The 20,617-nt window shown below is 37.2% G+C and overlaps 1 protein-coding gene across 1 annotated transcript in view; it reads left to right on the top strand.

Annotated features, from left to right (window-relative positions):
* The window catches only part of csmd3b (CUB and Sushi multiple domains 3b), a 642,003-nt gene that overhangs the window by 612,662 nt on the left and 8,724 nt on the right, over positions 1–20,617 (top strand). The window contains exons 59-69 of the mRNA XM_047383297.1: positions 1,599–1,784; positions 1,880–2,053; positions 5,629–5,811; positions 5,916–6,092; positions 10,865–11,044; positions 11,240–11,413; positions 11,525–11,698; positions 17,208–17,281; positions 18,622–18,733; positions 18,825–19,004; positions 19,730–19,789. Coding sequence (XP_047239253.1) covers positions 1,599–1,784; positions 1,880–2,053; positions 5,629–5,811; positions 5,916–6,092; positions 10,865–11,044; positions 11,240–11,413; positions 11,525–11,698; positions 17,208–17,281; positions 18,622–18,733; positions 18,825–19,004; positions 19,730–19,789 — 1,674 coding nt within the window. The remainder of the gene's footprint in view (positions 1–1,598; positions 1,785–1,879; positions 2,054–5,628; positions 5,812–5,915; positions 6,093–10,864; positions 11,045–11,239; positions 11,414–11,524; positions 11,699–17,207; positions 17,282–18,621; positions 18,734–18,824; positions 19,005–19,729; positions 19,790–20,617) is intronic.

Here is a 20,617-nt window from a genome sequence, read left to right as displayed (position 1 = left end):
AATTTTGGTCTGATTTACTTAAATCTGATGGTTTCCTGGCACTTAACTAGTTTTTAAAGCATAACCTATACATTTTTGATTGATTCCAAAACCAGTTTGGATGGGTTTGTGATCATTGTTATTTGGGGAATTTCAATTATGTCCACATTCCAGCGATCTAGGTGTTAAGATGAAGTTGAAGAATTTTAATGTGGTCCACCTTAATTTTTCGATCCACTTTATGCAATGCATTAATAACACTGGCATCAAAACAGCCTCTCGGGTAACATGGGCCACCTCTGGAACCTGATTGGACACCTCAGGTGCCACCCAAGGTGACTGACAGATCACTACAAGTTGCATTGAAATATGTGATTTTAGAGTAAAAGACAAAGACAGACATGATTTATTTATTTATTTTAACAGTCAGCAAGTGCCACTTGGCACCATATGAAAGCATGTCCATGTTTACCAGCATATGCACATATGAATAAAAATACAGAGGGAATATTTATTACTAAATGTTTCGAAGACTGGTAAAAATGTATGACACAGTACATCTGGGCTCTTTTCCTGTATCAGAACACCTCCTGGGCGCAGACTGACCATGAAACCTTAAATGGGATCAGAGATGCATACCTGAGACAGTGAGGAAGAAGATGTAACCTGGCTGCATCGAGTCTGCACGTGGGAGATGTTCAGATACAGCCTTACATTTTTTAAAACTAGGATCAAATTGGAATGTATGTAATGACATTGAAAATGTTAACGCTTAATTTATTACATTTTGGTTAAAGAGGTCATTCTGTTTCTCCTCTGACCATAACGTATTTCTCCATAAAGCATTGAATTTTCCAGCAGTTCAATGATCCCAAATATGCATTAAAACTATTTCCAAATCTGGTAAAAATATATGGACTGTGCTAAAATCTGGGTCTGTGTCAGGTAATCATTCAATTTAAATGAAGTCTACCTAATCTGCCAAATTGAGCGGTCAAATATCCAGTCAAAATTATGCAAGAAGCTTGACTTCTAAAAGGGGTGTGGTCCAGATACAACTTGAGAAAAGAACTGTATTCAAAGACTGGTGGGTTTGTATGCATATATTCTAGCTTGTATGTACAATGGTGATCTTGAGTGGATTAGAGAAAATACTCCATCTCTTGTTATTTTAAATCACCTACAGTGCATGTTGTGTAATCATTCCATGATCAAAAAATATTGGTGCAAATGATTTACTAAACCTCACAATCTTAATATTATGTTAATGCCAATAATGAACAGTGTTTTTTTTTTGCTGATATAATTTACAGGGGAAACATTCTGATGAAATCAATCAAAAATATTATATACCAATAAGAAAATTCCTAACTTTACCATGACTTTATCAATACTTTTACCTCAAAAGACAAGATCTTAATTTTTTCTCTTTTTTCTCTTATTTGTTGTGTGCTCCATTATTGCTCAGAAATTGTGTTTTCCAAGTGAAAAACACCAGAAAATCCATTAGAGCGAAGAGAAGTGACTCTCCCTGGTTCATGGCCAATAACACGTGTATTCCTCCTTTTTGTCTTTTCTGTTTTTTGCATGTGTCTATCTCCGTGTCTCTCTGTGTATAGTGGTCAACTGCTCCGATCCTGGCATCCCAGCTAACTCGATCCGGCAGAGTAAAATAGAGCATGGTAACTTTACTTTCGGCACAGTGGTGTTCTATGACTGTAACCCTGGTTATTACTTGTTCGGATCACCGGTGCTGACTTGTCAACCCACCGGACAGTGGGACAAACCTCTTCCTGAATGCATAGGTTTGTAGATAAAATTGTGTGCATAATTTGTTTTGTCACACTGCACAAAGCAAGAAGAAGCTGATCTTTTAGTCTTGATCTGTCTTGATCTGTAGTTGTAGACTGTGGCCATCCAGGCTCTCCACCCAACGGTGTGCTGACTGGGGAGAAGTTTACATTTGGTTCGACAGTCCGATACTCTTGCCTTGGCGGGAGGCAGCTCAAAGGGGAATCTTCACGGATGTGTCAGCTTAATGGGATGTGGAGCGCCCCCATGCCCTTCTGCTCCGGTGAGCATTTTAAACCTTAGAATATACAGGCTTTGACATCCAACCCATATAGGGGTTCTGTTAGATGGCAGCTACAGATGAAAGGTGTTTAAAACATGTAGACTCACCAGATGGTAAAGTGGCATGCCTATACATCCTGCAGGTACACTTTCTTAAACCCTTTGCACTCAGTTTGAGGCATAATAGAGGCATGGATGAACATGCAGAGGAAAGGTAGAAGTGCATGTCTGTTAAAGCATATCTGGAATATAACATTGCCTTACACTCATTCAGTTCTAGACTTTAAAAATCATCTTCTTTGCTAATCTAAAATCAACACCTGCTGAACTATTGTTTATGTCATTGTAGAAACATTGTAGAGGCTGTTTATTTAACTCCTGAGGGAAACTGTGAACTGATGGATACAACCAGATAAAACTATGCACCATCATAGTCCTCTAATATGCTTTACAAAGGCATTTTTTTCCGTAAGAATTTCCTGTATATTCATATCTCTGCGCTTGTTAAGCAGGATTGTCTCTGTGGGCAGAAAACTTCCTTACCTTCTATAATGTAAGCAAACACTCTAAGTTAAATGGTTTACCGTCAGCTGGATGAAGGCATTATTATGGCACTTACAGACCAAAACACTCCCAGCTGCTACTTACATAACAAGCATGGTGAGAATGCATTCCAGACAACTTGTCTAAGAATACACTGTTATTTACAGCGATTTCCCAGGGGGGACATTGGGGTGAGGAAGGCTAATAGATTAGAAATAAATAATTCATGCTTTCTACCTGCCTGGTCAGTACCAGGGTACTGTTGAGATAAGAGTTCAATCTGGGATAGCAATGCAAGCTTTGTGGTAACCCGCCACAAGAACTGATGAGCTTTTTCTATAGTTTTTTACAAATCTTTTCATGCCGCCCAAAAATGCTGGGTCTAGATGTGGATATCAAACTGAGTTCGCAATTATTTGGTTAGTTTTACAAAATGAAAGAAACCACACACTGAGATTTGAATTGGTAGTTTGAGTGTAAAGACTTTTTGGTGAAAATCAGAGATTGCAAGAATAATAACGTTTCTAGAATTTGATTTAACACAAAACAGAAATAGTCTGCTATATATCTAGTTATCTGTCTGTCTGTCTATCCGTATTGTCTACTTGTGACTTGATAATAAATATGCAATGCATAGACATGAAAATTCAGTGAACATATACAAATATAGTTCCTAGTTTTCAGAATTTTAATTGTACAGCTGTGGTAAAAAGACTGTTTATAAGAGAATTTACAAATTAAAACCCAAATTTGACAGATAATATATTTTATATAAACCATTACTGTATATCTATAGGGGAAGGACCACTTTAATTTACATTCTGCACATTGATAACTCTCTTTGCAGATACTTATTTTATGTAGAGACAAATGGAAATTAGGGTTGGCCTCTGACCAAACATATGTACTTTCTATCTTTTGGCGAATATATCTCACTGTGAATTGCTCTCATTAGCTTTCTAAGTTGGATGAATGAGATACTTACATCTATCCCTTTAAAAGTCACCTAGAACACTGGGAAGAGGGCTGGCAGCATCACCTAACAGCCATAATCTCTCTAGGTCACGGGACAAAACATTCATTGCAAGATGCAAGCTGGTTTTTGCTGCCACACAGATGTTAGTGATTCATTTGAAGACATCCAAACAAGCAGGATAGTTTTTTCCTCAGGTAGTATAATAATCATGAGGGAAACTGGACCATTCAGGTCAGATTATATAAAACTAAATATAGCGTGTTCAATGCTGAACTTTAAAGCTGCCGAAAGGAGGATTTCATTACATTTAAACAGAGCCAGGTTATCTGTTTTCCCACCTCTAGTCTATACACTAAATTAAACTCCGCTACTAAGTTTAGCTTGATCTTTAAAAGACAGTGGGGAAAAAATTCATTTCCCCAAAAAAGTTGAAGTTCTACTTTAATACCCGCTAACTCCAGGCTTAGTATCACCCATTTAAAAGAAAAGTTCAAAAAAGAAGAGTGATCTAAAGAGTGCTGTTGTGCTTCAATAATGGTGGCCACATGTTTCGAGACAAACTATGCTGTTTCAATATTTATGAAACATTGCAATAAATGTAGATTACTCTGAAGAGTGATCAGATGAAATACATTTAAATGCAAATGTAATAAAAACTTACCTAAAAAATCTAAGTTCCACATTATTTTTAGCCCTGCCACTAAATGATCTGCCAGCATAATTTCAGTGATCTTACAGTTAGCTCAGTGTTAATGAGGACATGCCAGCTCATATCACTGTGTCATTACCACTGAATTAGAAGGGTAAAATGATTGTTTTAAAAGGGTATGGAACTTGCAATAATTTTTTTTTGAAGAAACCTTGCGCTGTCATTGTTGCTTTGCAAGCTTTCACAGGCAAGGATATTACTGCTACTAACACTGCACCTCAATCAACCACTTATTAAGTCAAAAGCAACTTCATGAGGAAAAATTCAGCTGCTGTGAAGAAATCTTCAGGGTGCCTAAGATAGTCCAGGTAGTGCCAGGTCAGCCTTCTAAAGAGGATTCAACAAAAAAGGGTTCACTCTGGGCCCATATTTGGGCCATACAAACTGTAAGACAGACTACCATAATCATCAAACCAAAACAGCACTGAGTGACTACCTGTTGGCACATTATACAGGTCCTTCTCAAAATATTAGCATATTGTGATAAAGTTAATTATTTTCCATAATGTAATGATGAAAATTTAACATTCATATATTTTAGATTCATTGCACACTAACTGAAATATTTCAGATCTTTTATTGTCTTAATACGGATGATTTTGGCATCCTAACCATTAGGCTAACCCTAACCCTAACCCTAACCCTAACCCAAAATTCCTATCTCACAAAATTAGCATATTTCATCCGACCAATAAAAGAAAAGTGTTTTTAATACAAAAAACGTCAACCTTCAAATAATCATGTACAGTTATGCACTCAATACTTGGACAGGAATCCTTTGGCAGAAATGACTGCTTCAATGCGGCGTGGCATGGAGGCAATCAGCCTGTGGCACTGCTGATGTCACACGTAACCCAATGCAAATCTCTTACCATTAGCAAAATGGGCAATGTGGGCCAGCAATGTTTGAGAAGAAATATGTTAGTTCAGACTTCTGCATTGGTGTGAGATTTTGTGGTGTTTATGTATAAAAGTGTGCATATGCACTCTCAGGAGCATGCTGTGTATGTCTGACAGGCTTTTGCTGACAATGCAGTTGTACAAGGGCAGAGTGAGGACCACACACACACACATATACACACACTTGCAAGCTTCCACCCAGCTAACCATCAGTATGCATAAACATACACACATACAATCTTAGATCAAGCATATGGGTCTTGTCATGAACATAATATCTGCAACCCGCTGCTATTTGTAAACAGGCATTTTACACTTGTTGACCATGGGGTTGCTACATAGATGGCATTTTGATACTTTCCCCCTTCTATTTATTTGCAACTTACAAAAATGTAGAAAAAAATCAAGGGATGAACTGCAGATGTTTTTATTATTTCTGTCTCTACAGGTGACATAGCTGGTTCTTGTGGTGATCCTGGCATTCCCTCCCACGGTTCAAGGGAACAAACAGATTTTAGGATCCGTTCCAAGGTCTACTTCACCTGCTTGGAGGGCTATGAGCTCATTGGTTCTTCAGAGAGAATGTGCTTTCCCAACGGGACCTGGTCTGGCACACATCCCTTTTGTAAACGTAGGACAATTGCACATAACTCCCTTCCCAACAACTTTACTTTTATTCAGCCATCTTTACATCTATATCTTTCTGAATTATCATGTGATTCATGTTTATTACAGCTGTTCAGTGTGGAAATCCTGGCACTCCAAGTAATGGCAGAGTATTTCGTCTTGATGGAACAACGTTCTCCCACTCTGTCATCTACTCCTGCATGGATGGATACCTGCTCACTGGTGCCACCACCAGGCTGTGCCAGGCCAATGGGACATGGACAGGGGCACAGCCAAATTGCACCAGTGAGTTATCTGCTTTGCTTTATAATTCAGTTAATCCAATGATATGCACTGCCTTACAAAGGTATTTTTATCCCTGTAACTTCTTTTTACATGTTGGCACATTACAACCATAAACTTTAATGTAATATATCAGGATTTTATTTGATAGATCAATACAAGGTAGATCATCATAAAGTAGAAGAAAAATAATTCATGGTTTTAAATTTATTTTACAAATAAAAATGCCTGAGAGTGAATACTATGTAGAACCACCAATTACAGCTGCAAGTATTTTTAGGTATGTCTCTTTCAGACTGAACTTTTTACCCATTCACTTTTTGCAAACATGGATGGAGAGCATCTAAACATTTACTTTGAATTCTTGCCAATAATTCTCAGTGTCATGTAGGTCTGGACTTTGACTGGGCCATTGTAACACATATACAGTGGTGTGAAAATGTGTGTGGCCCCTTATAGATTTGTTCTGTTTTTGCTTTTTTTCCTCACACTTAAATGTTTCAGATCATCAAACACATTTTAAAAAAAACATTTCATTAAGGGAATAAAAAACTATCCAAACTAATCTAGCGTTATGTGAAAAAGTAATTACCTGCCTTTTTAAATACTTAATTTGTTTTGATTAGTAAGTTTTTTAGAAAGCTGAGCTCAATTTGACAAGCCAAACCCAGGCCCGAGAATTACCTGACCTGCAGATGTAAATAATTTAAATATAGCCTCTCTGATGGTCATCCATCTATCAATTCCATCTATCAGTATGTAAAGCGTTACAAACCATTTCTAAGAACCAAAGTAAGAGTCATAATCCACAACTGGAAAAAGCTTGCAGCAGTGGTGAACCTTCCCAGGAGAGGCCACTCAACCAAAATTACTACAAGAGCACATTAACAATTCATCCAGGAGGTCACAAAACAACCCAGAACAACAGCTAAAGGTTTGCAAGTCGAAGATTTAACGAGTCAAAGATTTAACAATAAGATTGAGACTGAGCAAAATGGCCTCAATAGGAGAAATCGAAGGCCAAAACCAGTGGTGACCAAAAAGAACACAAAGATCTGTCTCACATTTGTCAAAAAACATCTTGATAATCCCCAAAACCTTTTGGGAAAATATTCTGTGAACTTATGAGACAAAAGTGGAACTTTTCGGAAGGTGTGCCTCCCATTACATCTAAGCTAAAACTATCACAGCATTTCAGAAACAAGCCATCATACTGACAGTCAAACATGGCGGTGGTAGTGTGAGGGTTTGGGACTCATTTGCTTCCTGAAGACTTAGACAACGTGCCATAATTGATGGAATCATTAATTTTGCTCTCCACCAGAACATCCTGTAGGGAAATTTCCAGTACAAAACGTTAAGCCCAATCACAATTTGTTTATGCAGCAGGACAGTAATCCAAAAAACAGGTTTGGATTGTTTGTTGGATTGTTTGTTTTGTTTTTCACTTAAGAAATGAAATCATCATTTGAAAACTGCTTTTTGTATTTACTCAGTTTCTATATCCAATATTAAACTGTGTTTGATAATCTGAAACATTTAAGTGTGACATAAAAAAGCCAGAAGAAATGGGGGAAAACATTTTTCACACCACTGTGTATACTTTGATGCAATTCATTCCTCTGTAGCTCTGGTTGTAGCTTTTGGCTCATCCTGCTTAAAGGTGAGTCTGTGCAGACTCATACAGGATTGCTTCCAGTATTGGCCTTTATTTAGCTCCATCCATCTTCCCATCTACTCTGACCAGTTTCCATATCTTTGACGAAAAAGCGTCCCCACATCATGGCACTGCCACCACATTTTTTCAAACTGTGGATGGTGTGTTCTGGGTGATTTTATGCCAAACATAGCCTGTCACATGTAAGCCATAGCATTATTTTTCCACATGTGTGCTGTGTCCTCTAGATAGCCTATAGAAAATAGGACCTCTCATGACTTCTACAATTGCTGTCTTCTTGCCACTCTTCCATAAATGTGCATGAGCTGTGAATCTCTGTAGCTGCAGAGTAACCCATCATGTAATATTCCAAAAACATATATCAAGTCTGTGGTTGCAACAAGGCAAATTGTGAAAAAGGGCTATGCATATTTTTACAAGGGGATGTATAATTATTTACATCCCCTTGTAGACTAAATATAGTCTACAACTATATTTAGAAATATAGTTGTAGAGAACATCAGGATAGTTGAAAACAAATAATGAGGACAAGGATAAAGAGAGATACAGTTGTATTTTTGGCTTTATCTGTTACTTTGACATTCACATAAACAACTTATGTGTGGATATTTAAGTTGGAAGCAGCAGCGGTTTGATCAATATGTTAATGATTTTGCTGAAAAAGATTTTAATCTAAATACCAAGATGTCAAGTGTCACTTTCAGTTACATCTATATCAGCTGGCATCCTTCATCAGGATTCCCAATATTTGTCAGAGCCTCTTCACAAAAATTAAATATATCCAAAGAGATAGAAAGGAGCTCTAAAAGCTAAAATAAGGGACTTTCTGATAAAAGTAAAACATTTAGAAAGCTAACAAAACAAAGCTGATGTGCACCTGCTATGCTGGCAGTTTTACCAGAGCCTCGACTGTGTGTAAAATGGGTTGCTAATTTTGTAATCAGAACAATAATTTATGCAATGCAGTTAGTTCCAATTAACTCATTAACATTGCCAAAATCCTTACGTAGATACTGTACGAGCTGTCCTCCACAGCCTTTTGTGACACTGCTTTATACCCAGTTTTAAATTATTCTGCAACACTATAAGGTCAGAGAGATTAAATAAAGCTCAAATATTTATGCTCCTGCTACTCACTTTATGGCATTGCATGAATAACCTTGATCGTTGTTTACTTTAGCTAATTTGCTTTTTAAACCCAGAGGGAAAACTCCAACAGAGTAAATAACCATAAAATAAAAAAGTATCTTCCTGTGCAATATGACGAAAGACATACTTAAGTTATTGTTAATCAGAGCAGCATGTTTCTGATGTGCTTGCTTTCATGGCCTTAAAAGATATATGCAATAAATAGACCCTAATACATATTCATAGAAGAATATGCAGCTATGCATTGTGTTTAAGAAAAGACAATTTTGTGAGGGAAATCTGCTATTATCTTTATGGGTTTCCATTTCTCCTGACATTTCTGACTTTTAACGCGTTTATGTAAAGAAATAAGCCATGAAGTATCCAGCAGGGCGGAATAAAAGGACAAAGACACACAAGTGCTGAGAAACCAAAATCTAGAATGAGGGCTTCCTGGAAGTAAAAGACAGTTTATAAGAATGTCTTTTTTAAAGAGAAAATTGCTGGCTCTTACAGTAGATTACACCACATCTATTAAGAGGCATGACAAAATGGGGGTGGTTTTAAAAGCAGTAAAACTGCCTATTAGACTATGAAGGACAGTGGCCTAAAAGTACGGTCTGGGGGATTCTAATTCTCCTTAAAACTGTCCCAAGACAACCTCTGGGAATTTGTTTTATATAATTTCTCATTGATATAATGTGCAGCCCAGGGATCTGAAATGTATTATTGCAATATATTTAGCTGAAAAAACAATAATATATAAGTGATTTACATTGTATAGTATATTTTTTGTCAAGGACACACTTAGGGAAGCTTACTTGGATTTTTCTGATTTCTATTTATTAGGGAGGTGCTATTTGTATACACTGGTGAATAATAAAAAAAACTTTTTATTGTCTATGTAATAAGATGTACAAATGTTTCCCAGTTAATCTTAAAAGATGATCAACAACAAACCGTTTTTCTTAGCATCACTTCACCTATAAAAAAAAATCCCTACAAACATTTTCTTTATCTATTTTAAAGTAAAAACTCAAAACCTTTGAAGGCATGTATAATTATTTTTACATTTACTTGTCAATAGTGTTAGGCATATAGCATATGATAGTGATATTTATTTATGCCAAAAATTGAAAAATAAGAAAGAGATTGGGAAATAATAAAAAGAGCAAAAGGCACCCAAAAGTTGCTGAACTGTGATAAGATTACGTTTAGACTTGACCATTAATGAATAACAGTGTTCAACCAACACAAAAGCGAAGTGATGGTAAACTCTCCAGCTTCTATTTGAGTTATTTTGGCAAATATTTATATAGTGATTTATGCATGGATAATCTTGTAGCAAAAAAGGCTCCCTCCTGCCTTTTTTGTGCTGCCAATAAGCTGCCACACATCCATTCGACATATTCATTACAACATCTTTTTTTGTCAAGAAAACAATATATTTTCAATTTATAGCCTTAGACAGCATTAGACTGTGGACAGGCTTCCAGATAGTGTCATTATTCATATACTGAAGTGCAGGTCTGATTTTGCCTGCATGACTCAGAAAGCTCTTTCTATTTGTTTAAACTACTCAGTTGCTTTTAAAACAATGGAAAAGTCCATTGTGACTTATTTCTATGATATCATGGCAAAACTATTTTAACACAGTAAAATCTACAATTGTTACCTTTCAGAATAATGTATATTACTCACTTTCCCCCGCTTCTGCATCTGTCTTATTTATTGTCTTTCACCATCTGTTGATTGCCATTTTTTAACTTCTTTCACTTTGCCTGTGCCTTTGTCTTCGTCTTGCAGACCATTTTTATATGATTTAAATTACCTGAAAGTCAAGAACACAGATAAAGAGAAAATAACCAAATTAAAATTCCACCTATTTTGTCCTGAATCTTGATGAGAGGTAAACCTATGCTTGTCATAGTGTTAATTATATAATTGTGACTTGTGCCCTTTCCTACAGTGATAAACTGCGGGGATCCCGGCGTGACGGCTAACGGCCTTCGCTATGGTGAGGATTTCACTATTGGACAGAACATTTCCTTTCAGTGCCAGCCGGGATACAGAATGGAGGAGGATGGATCGCCTCTAAGGATGTGCACCCAGAATGGGACATGGAGTGGAAACATGCCTATATGTACAGGTAACTTAAGTATCAAATTTTTTTAGGCCAAGAAACCATGACAACATTATACTGAAAAGACTTTCAAACAACAAATTGATTGAGTACATTATATTCATGTGGTTTTAGTGTAATGTTTCTCAATTGTACACTCACATTTCAATAATTAGTTGACAATCAGATGTTGGGTCGTAATTCACTCTTCTTTTGTCCCAGCGGTGACATGCCTGGCTCCCCCTGCCATCAGCAATGGAGTATTGCAGGGCAGTGACTTTGAATGGGGCAGCAGTGTGAGTTACAGTTGCTCACCAGGGTATGAACTCTCATTCCCAGCCATCCTGACCTGTGTGGCCAATGGTACCTGGAGCGGCATGCTTCCACAGTGCCTACGTAAGCATTACATTGCATCAACGCATTTTGCTGGCTAATTTTCAAGCACTTGTCTTTTGTATTCCCATCACAAAAACTATTATAATTATAAATACATCTTTGCGTTTGCAGCCAAGTTCTGTGGTGACCCAGGTACTCCAGTTGGTGGTTTCAGAGAGGGTCGGAGTTTCATTTATCAATCCGAAGTGTCCTTTAGCTGTTCTCCACCTCTGATACTGGTTGGCACGGCAACCAGACTTTGTGAGAATGACGGCACCTGGAGTGGAACCCAGCCACGTTGCATCGGTAATTTGTGCAATGAGTTCACTAAACAACAGGAAAATCACAAAATATGTAAATGTTGTCCAAACGTTTAGCCAAAACAAATAGCTTTTTTTGTGAAAAACTGCAATTTAAGGCAAGTAGAAGAAAGTGTAAAAAGATTTCTCGACATTTTACTCAATAATATGTACTGTATATAGTATTTTATCTATTTGGTCATTTCGTGGAAACCTCACCAATCTATAAAGAAATAATTAGTGTTCTAAGAATAAATTTATGTTTTTGAGTAAACATATGTTCAAAATTGTGTATGGATTCCTGCTATTGACATTGACAATACCTAAACAATTCTGAATTGCATGTAAAATGTTTACAGGAAATGCACCAGTGAATCTACTTGTGCAAGGCCTGTGCAATCTTAGCTCTAGCTCTGGTGGGGTTGGAGCTGGTAGTTCTCCAGAGAGTTTGTTTAGAGTGAGGATTCATACTGATATCGGCTGAATTCTTTACACAGTTTTTAACTGGTATGCATTTCACTTTTCACCCATATGCCAATACTGTAGAAAGGTGAAACACAGACTATAAATATAAAAGCAAAGACAGGGGTCATTATGAATGAGCAGAAAGTCTAATCTGAAACAAGCTTATCTAGTTAGGAGAACATGACTCATCCAGAACCTCCTGCTATGTAGTATTTACAGTGTATAAATACATTTAAGTTAAATGTAGAAAAACATCTTGAAATTGCATCCCTTTTATATCCTTTGGGAGTTGAAATCATAAAACAAACTGTTTATAAAAAATAAGTGTTGCGTAAAAGTTTGAGTTTATTGGAGATTTTCTCAGATCTGCACATCATCAAAATTATTCATACGTTTCAATATATTCCTACATGTTTCAATATATTTATACATGTTTCAATATATTTATACATGTTTCAATATATTCCTATATGTTTCAATATATTCATACATGTTTCAATATAAGGGACCTGAACTTTTATTCAGGTCCTTAGCAGTATGCAAAGAAACCATATGTTATTTGAAGCCATAAACAAACATCTAGCATAATCCTGGGTGGATATTTGACCTCTGTTCTTAGCAGACTAGGTAAAGATCATTTAAACTGGTTAGTTTCCTCCGCAGACCTGGCTTTTGAGCACAATCTGCAAGTATTCAACAAAGCTGAGACTGTGGCCATTCCAGAAGCTTAATGCAAAACCAGTTCTGAACATCCAACCATTTACTTGAGGGGGGTAGCTAATAAACACAGAGTCATGTACACACTGCAGAAAACAAGCTGAAATAACTAAGCAAAATAAGACTAAAGGCTCCCACAGAGTCAGGCATACTGTGCATGTACTGTGAGCGCCATGGACTCAGCACGCACTGTCCAACCACCTTCAAGCATGAATCAAATTTGCAGCTGCACACTTGGAAAAGCTAAATGCTCTTTTACAGAACATGTTTCATAAAACAAGACAATGGTTGACCTGTTTAGCCACAGTGGCAGGAAGAATGTATCTAGGGTTGCAAACCTAAGAACACTGTACTAACTAATGCATGGTGGTTGTAAATGGCCTGCACTTGTATAGCGCTTTATCAAGTTGGAGAACTCCAAAGCGCTTTAAATTACAATCAGTCATCCACCCAGTCAGACACACATTCACACACTGACAGTGGTAAGCTAAATTGTAGCCACAGCTGCCCTGGGGCCGACTGACAGAAGCTAGTCTGCCACCAGGCTCTCTGACCATCATCAGTAGGCAAGGTGGTTAAAGTATCTTGCCCAAGGACACAATAACTGAGATGGACGGAGTAGGGGTTCGAACCCCGAAAAAATCCTACAACCTGGTCCACTTCATGCTGAGTATCTGATTCTCTTGCAGTGGTATTGATGCCATGCACAAGCACAAAGCAGACTGAACCTTGCAAGAGGTGGACTACCTGCAAATTCTTCACTTTCACCTCGAATCAGCAGCTATGTGGCTGTTTTGGACATGATAGGGTGTTCCAACAGGATACTGAACCCAAACAAACATCATAACTAGTTTCGGAATGTGTAAAGCATGCTGACATTAGGCTCAATGTAAGTCTATTTAAAATGAATGTGATAGGCTTTAAAGCCATGTCCATGTCAAGAAACCAAGCAACTCAAATGAACTCTGCCAATTCTACCAAGAAGAATGGCCAGAATCATGCCTGAAGTTTGCTGTTTGCTATAAAATGTCTGGTTAAAGTGGAACTAGCTGAGGGATATCTAACCAAATAATAGTTGTGTTGTATGTATATATTTGTTTGTATCATTTTGACCCTGGATAGAAGAGAAATTCTCAGTGCGCCCTCAAAAAGAACAGTTCAAATAAATTATATTAATGCCCATGCTGAGTGTATGTAAATATTCTGAACAAAATGTATATTGATAATGTTTCTACATAAGTCTCCAGTTCTTTAACTGTGGAGTAAAATGGTTTTAAACCTTTTTTAACTACTGATTTAAGATTAAAGAATGCTCGTCAACCCTTTCTGAGTCACTCATTAACAGTCATTCAGCTCTGTTCTGGAGCCCAACGGAGCTTCCCCAGGCTGGGATGTCCTCCCCTCTTCAAAGTCTGGGATCAAATTAAAAGGCACCAAACTTCTGAGGCAGATTTCACGAGAGCTTATTCTCGTAAAATAAATATATTGCTTTAAATAACAGATCACAGTGCAGTATTACAGACGAGTGTTTAATGCTGTCCCTTTGCTGTACATGTGTTTTTTTTTATGAGTTATAACACAATAAACTCTGTGTCAGACAGAAGTATTTCCAGAACAATGTGGCTGAACACTCCTGCTTTGTTGGATTTTTTTTCAGTAAATTTTCAGTCTGTTCTCTCCCCTGTCGGGTAGGAACCTATCAGAAACATGTCGTTTCTGGCACCAGTTAATTAGCACTAACGCCTAATTATCGCCATTACGCACCCATTATTACACAAGCCTAAGCCACGTTTTAGTTTATATGCGTGTCTGTTTTGGAGAGCAATTTCTACTCTGTGAAAGTAAAAGTTATATTGAAATCTTAACAAATAGCAACTTCAAGCTCATCTCAGACATTCCTGCCAATAAGAAGGGAACCTTCAGCAGGAGCCTTGAATGATTCCTCAGAAGAGAGCTGTAGTATAATTTTCAGATTGGCAACTTATCTTGATAAAACAGCATTTTTTTTTTTACTGCAATCAATATTTTTTCTAAGTATTAAAACTTTGTAAAGCATTGTGAATGAGAAATCACAGCCATTTCATATGTGCATTTTTAGTTTCATATATTGGCTGCCCCTCTTTCCAGCTGTACCGCGATTCACTAAAAGCACTCCATCGGACTGTTTCACAAAGGTCATTTGTGAGCGTGCAGATGGAATATTATGGCAGCGTGCTATTTCACAAGTCATTGTCACTAACAAATTGCACATCTGTATGCTCTTGACTAAGCCGAATGGCACTTGATCTTCTGAATGAAATGTATCAAAAGCGATGTGAATGACAAATGGGGAATTGTAAAATACAGCATACATGTTGATTTGGATGATGACACATCAAAACAGGTTGCTACTCTGTAGTCAGGTCCTTTTTTTACATTAAGCATTGGCATATGTGCTTTTTTGCTTATCTTCTGTGTAGTTGTTAAAAAAAGGTATATTTGCAGGGTTCTGATACAGTCTGATAAAACAGATTGGAATTGTATCTAAACCTTTTTTAGGATTTGAACATTTATGGAAAAAATGGAGAAAAAGTATGGAAAAATATGTGTATTTCCATTCTTTATTCTCTGCCCATTCTGTTTGTTTACCATCCAGATCCCATAAGAACCCTGTTGGAAGTAAAAGTGAAGTAATTATGGGTGTTTCAAGACTTTTTCGCAGTACTGTATAATATAAGCTTCAAGCAAGCTGTTGCTAACCATGGATTACAAGAACAAAGCGAGAACAGATACTGTACATGTTGCTAATTTATTTCAGTTTTTTGGGAGAACCACCTCACACACACGTACACTACCAGTCAAACGTTTTAGAACCCCCTTTTCACCCAATGGGTCCCTTTATTTTCATTACTATTTAAATTGTAGATTCTCACCAGAGACAACAAACCTGTGAATGAACACACATGGAATTATGTAGTAAACAAAAAGTATAAAATAACTCTAAACATTTTTATATTTTAGATTTTTACAAAACAGCCACCCTTTGCTTTGATTACTGCTTTGATCTCTTGGCATTCTCTCCATGAGTTTCATGAGGTGGTCACCTGAAATGGTTTTCCAAAGAGTCTTGGAAGAACTTCCCAGATGTTCATTGAGAGACAGCCAGGGGTCATATTTCAGTCATTACAGAAAAGGGCGGTTACTTTAAGGATTCTAAAATATAACATATTTAAAATTATTTAACAATTTTTGGTTTGCTGCATAATTGCATATGTGTTAATTCACTGTTTTGATGCCTTCGTTAAGAATCTACGTACAATGTAAATAGTCATAGACATAATGAAAACCATTAAATGAGAACGGCGTTCTAAAACTTTTGTATGTGTTTCAAAGTAGGCAAGTATAAAGATGAATTGCAATCAGTTAGAGCTTTTTAATGTGGGAACAGACTTCTGACTTCCCTCATAGCCACCACTGATAAGTTGTGCTGCACACCTAGCACTTTTACAGCTGCAGTAAAGTCTAATGTTGCCTGTAAAATTGATGATCTAAAAATAGGAGGTTGCCTGTGAAGTGCCTATGTAAAGACTTAATCTTCAACTTCTGGGAAAAGAAGAAATCTTTCGACGTACATAATTATTTTACAAGTTTGAGACTGCTCATTCACAAGCATAAACACTCAAATACAACATGATTCCCACTGCTGCTGCTGCTTCTTTTTCTCTGGTAGAAATGTGTTCAGAAAGGAGTGCTGAGTGTCAGGCATATGTGTGCAGTGGTGATATATTACTGTGTGATTGCAGCTGTATGTTGGAGTGCGATGTGTATTACGACGTGACTGGACCAGAATGAGTTTTGAGGCAAAGCAGCCTGCTCTTTAAATAAGATGGACGAGGCAATGGGATAGGGGGTAAAGGAGATAGTGGCATAGAAACAGAAAGGAAAAGACTGGTTACAAAGAGGGAGAGAGGGAGGGTAAAAAGAGTAAGAAAGAAGGAGTGCGGATAGAGAAGTACAGGAAGAAGAAGGTGGAGAGTGAATCTGTCATTTTGGAAGCTGTATTGAATCGAGCTCTGCGTCAGGATGTGCTCTACATGCTGATGACCCTGCCACACACACTTTCACACACATGCTCTCACAAACAAAAACTCTTAAGAGGCCTTGCTTCGTTTTCTCATGAACCACTACTGCTCCCTGCTGGCCTGATGGCACTCACAAACCCCTGTTACCATGACAACAGTGGAGAGAAATGGAGAAAGGGAAAGGAGTTAAAAATGTTGCAGTTAATTTATCTTTCTCCTGGTTGCCTTTTTTCCATGTGTGTATCTGCTTATATGGTTTACTTTCCTTTACAGAACCAACCAAAACCAGCTGCGATAACCCAGGAACGCCTCGCTATGGCTCCTTAAATCGGACTTATGGTTTTAAGGTAAAATATATACCCTGACAGACTCTAAACCCACCTCCTTAACCAATTACATGATTTAATATCTATATATCACAACAATTTTCTTAGCTGATTTGTCATAGAGTCAAATGTATTTTTTGTATATTGTCTTTCATGTTCAGGGTGTTACAAGTTGCCAGTTTCAATTAGCTGAAATGATGGGTAAACTTAAGACATTTGTAAAATGATTTTGTCACAGTACAACTATAAAATGTAATTAATTTTATTGGGATTTTATGTGATAGACTGGCACAAATTAGTGCATAATTGTCAAGTGGAAGGAAAAGTACACAAAGTTTTCTAAATTGTTTAGAAACAACATTACTGTGAAATGCATTAGAATTTAGCACCTTCGGAATCAATACAACCACCTTTTTTGCAATTTTAGATGCAAGTCTTTTGGTGTACGTACGTCTCAAACTATTTTTAACATCTAGAGAATGACATTTTTTCCAATTTCCTTTGCAAAATAAACCCAAACTCAGTCAAATTGGATAGATGACTGCCAAATCATCAGGTTGCCACCAGTACGCTTACCAGAGGGGAGGATGTGTTCAGGAAACAGAGTTGTACTAATTTAGGGAAAAAAGTTGTTGTTTTTTTTTTTTTTTGCCTCCTTGCCTCAGTGGCTTCTCTTATTCTTACTTTCCTTGCAAGGCCCGATAGTTAAGATGGATGGCCGTGTCTTGGTTGGTTTGTGATTATTCTCACAGCGCTATGTGAGATATTCAAAGCTTGAGATATTGTTTTATGAACTAACCCTGCATTAAAATTCACCTTAACTTTAGTACCAACCTGTCTGCTATGATCCCTGGCCTTTATCATGATGGATATTTGCTTATATTCTCTAATTAACCTCTGAGACCTTTAGAAAACAGCTGGGTTTTTATTCAGATTAAACGGGACAAAGATGATCTCGATTTAGTAGTAAGGTTACTTCAGAAGGCAACTATTTGTACTCAAGTAAAAGGATGCTAATTAAAAATCAGACCTCACTTTTCAGATTTTTATTGGTTAGAATTTTTTAAAACCTTATATTACATTCCTTTCACCACTTCACTTATGTATTTATCCCAATAAAATACACTGAAGTTTTTGGTTGGAAAGTGAAATACGTAAAAAAGGGAAAGGACACTTTTTCAAGGCACTTTAACTGTAGTGACAAAGTGGCAAAGAAACACTTGCCGGCATGTCTCAAACTGTTTCTCCTAGGATTGGCCATAGTGTCAGCTCTCCTGAGGGTACTTTAATGCTATAACCACACAAAACACTGCCCATATTTTGTTGTTTTTATGTTTTGCTGTCTGTCTCCTTGCGTCAAGGTTGGGAGCGTGGTGTCATTTCAGTGCCAGTCAGGTCATTTGCTTCAGGGATCTTCATCCAGAACTTGCCAACCCGATCTGACTTGGACTGGGACCCAACCCGATTGCATGCGTAAGAAACATATATGTTGGTCTTCATCCGCCCATTCTAATCCTCTACAGACTCTTATTGAAGATAAAAAATTCATTTTTTGAACATGCAGCACACGCATGCAAGCAACCAGAGAGCCCACTCCATGTGGATGTGGTGGGGATGGATCTGCCCGGATTTGGATACACCTTGGTGTACAGCTGTCAAAGTGGGTACTTCCTAGCAGGGGGCTCAGAACACCGGGTCTGCAAGAGCGATGGCACTTGGACGGGAAAGATGCCAATATGTAGAGGTGTGTGATACACTTCTCTTCCTCGTAACAGCACTATTAGCATTCCTTGCATTTATTTTATAAATATATAAACACACAGAAACACACACGCACATAACTTCTCAAACAAATATGCTTTGTCTAATTTGTGTATAGCCTAAAATTTATTATTTTCAAATGTATCCATTGTACAACCAGTCAACAAAAAAGCATACAGCAAAATGTCAGCAAGCTCTGAAAAAAGCTGCATGTTTTTTAGTTTAAATTTTTATTTTCCACCAAGACAACCACCCTGTTGTTGCCCTGAAAATCTCTTCAAAAGTTAGGTAATCTAATCCCAATTGGGATTCTAGGACACAGGCCTTCTCCTATGCTTGTTTTTCTTCCTAATTGTAAACAATGATTGCATCTTAAAAAGATGATCTAGGGTGTTCTCAGTCATCAGAACCCATGCCTTTAAACTGCTTTTTAAATAGGTCCAGTATGCACAGCTATTATTGGCCATGAACTCTGGTTGCATTGCTCCACTTGTGAATTGCTCATTAAAGAGGTTTGCTTTGTTTGACCCTGTTCGAAATGCTCCTCTCCCATTATGCTCATGTGTGACTTAGAGTAATCTGGAGTGCTTTCTTCTGTTTTTGGACATCCATGTAATAGCCTGTAAATCATGCAGAACAAAACATTTTAATGTCTTCATGAGTTGAAAGCTTACCTATATATTTGGTCTCTGTCTCTCATATGTGCAGCTGGAGAGAAGAAGAAACCTGTGAAACCTGTGCCAGGAACACCCAGCCCAAAACTAAATGGTCAGTTCTATCTATCTATCTATCTATCTATCTATCTATCTATCTATCTATCTATCTATCTATCTATCTATCTATCTATCTATCTATCTATCTATCTATCTATCTATCTATCTATCTATCTATCTATCTATCTATCTATCTATCTATCTATCTATCTATCTATCTATCTATCTATCTATCTATCTATCTATCTATCTATCTATCTATCTATCTATCTATCTATCTATCTATCTATCTATCTATCTATCTATCTATCTATCTATCTATCTATCTATCTATCTATCTATCTATCTATCTATCTATCTATCTATCTATCTATCTATCTATCTATCTATCTATCTATCTATCTATCTATCTATCTATCTATCTATCTATCTATCTATCACCTATCGATCAATCGATCGTCTGTCTGTCTGTCTGTCTGTCTGTCTGTCTGTCTGTCTGTCTGTCTGTCTGTCTGTCTGTCTGTCTGTCTGTCTGTCTGTCTGTCTGTCTTTTATTTTCTCAAGGCACAAAAGTAGATCATCTTCTGTAAGGAGCTTGCTTTGCTCTTTGCTACAGTTCCATTTACTACAGTTTTTTTTAAACTTGTTTAATGGTAAATACACAAGCTAAATCGACAAGGTAGGGGTCATCATTATTTTTCAAATATATTTATCCAAGAAGCCCCATGAGATTAACTCCTCTATTATGGAACTCCTTTTAAAATCTACAGGAAATTCTGACAAACCTGTATGTCTTTACATTAGCAAGAAAAAAACAGCAAGGACAATTTCCTTCTGATCTCATTGAGAAATTCAGGGGGGCCTGACATTAAGCCTTGGAGGA

The sequence above is a fragment of the Girardinichthys multiradiatus genome, chromosome 13, assembly GCF_021462225.1.
Source record: "Girardinichthys multiradiatus isolate DD_20200921_A chromosome 13, DD_fGirMul_XY1, whole genome shotgun sequence".
Taxonomy (NCBI): Eukaryota; Metazoa; Chordata; class Actinopteri; order Cyprinodontiformes; family Goodeidae; genus Girardinichthys; species Girardinichthys multiradiatus.
Note: the sequence above shows the minus strand (reverse complement) of the source record. Positions and strands in the feature narration are given on the sequence as shown.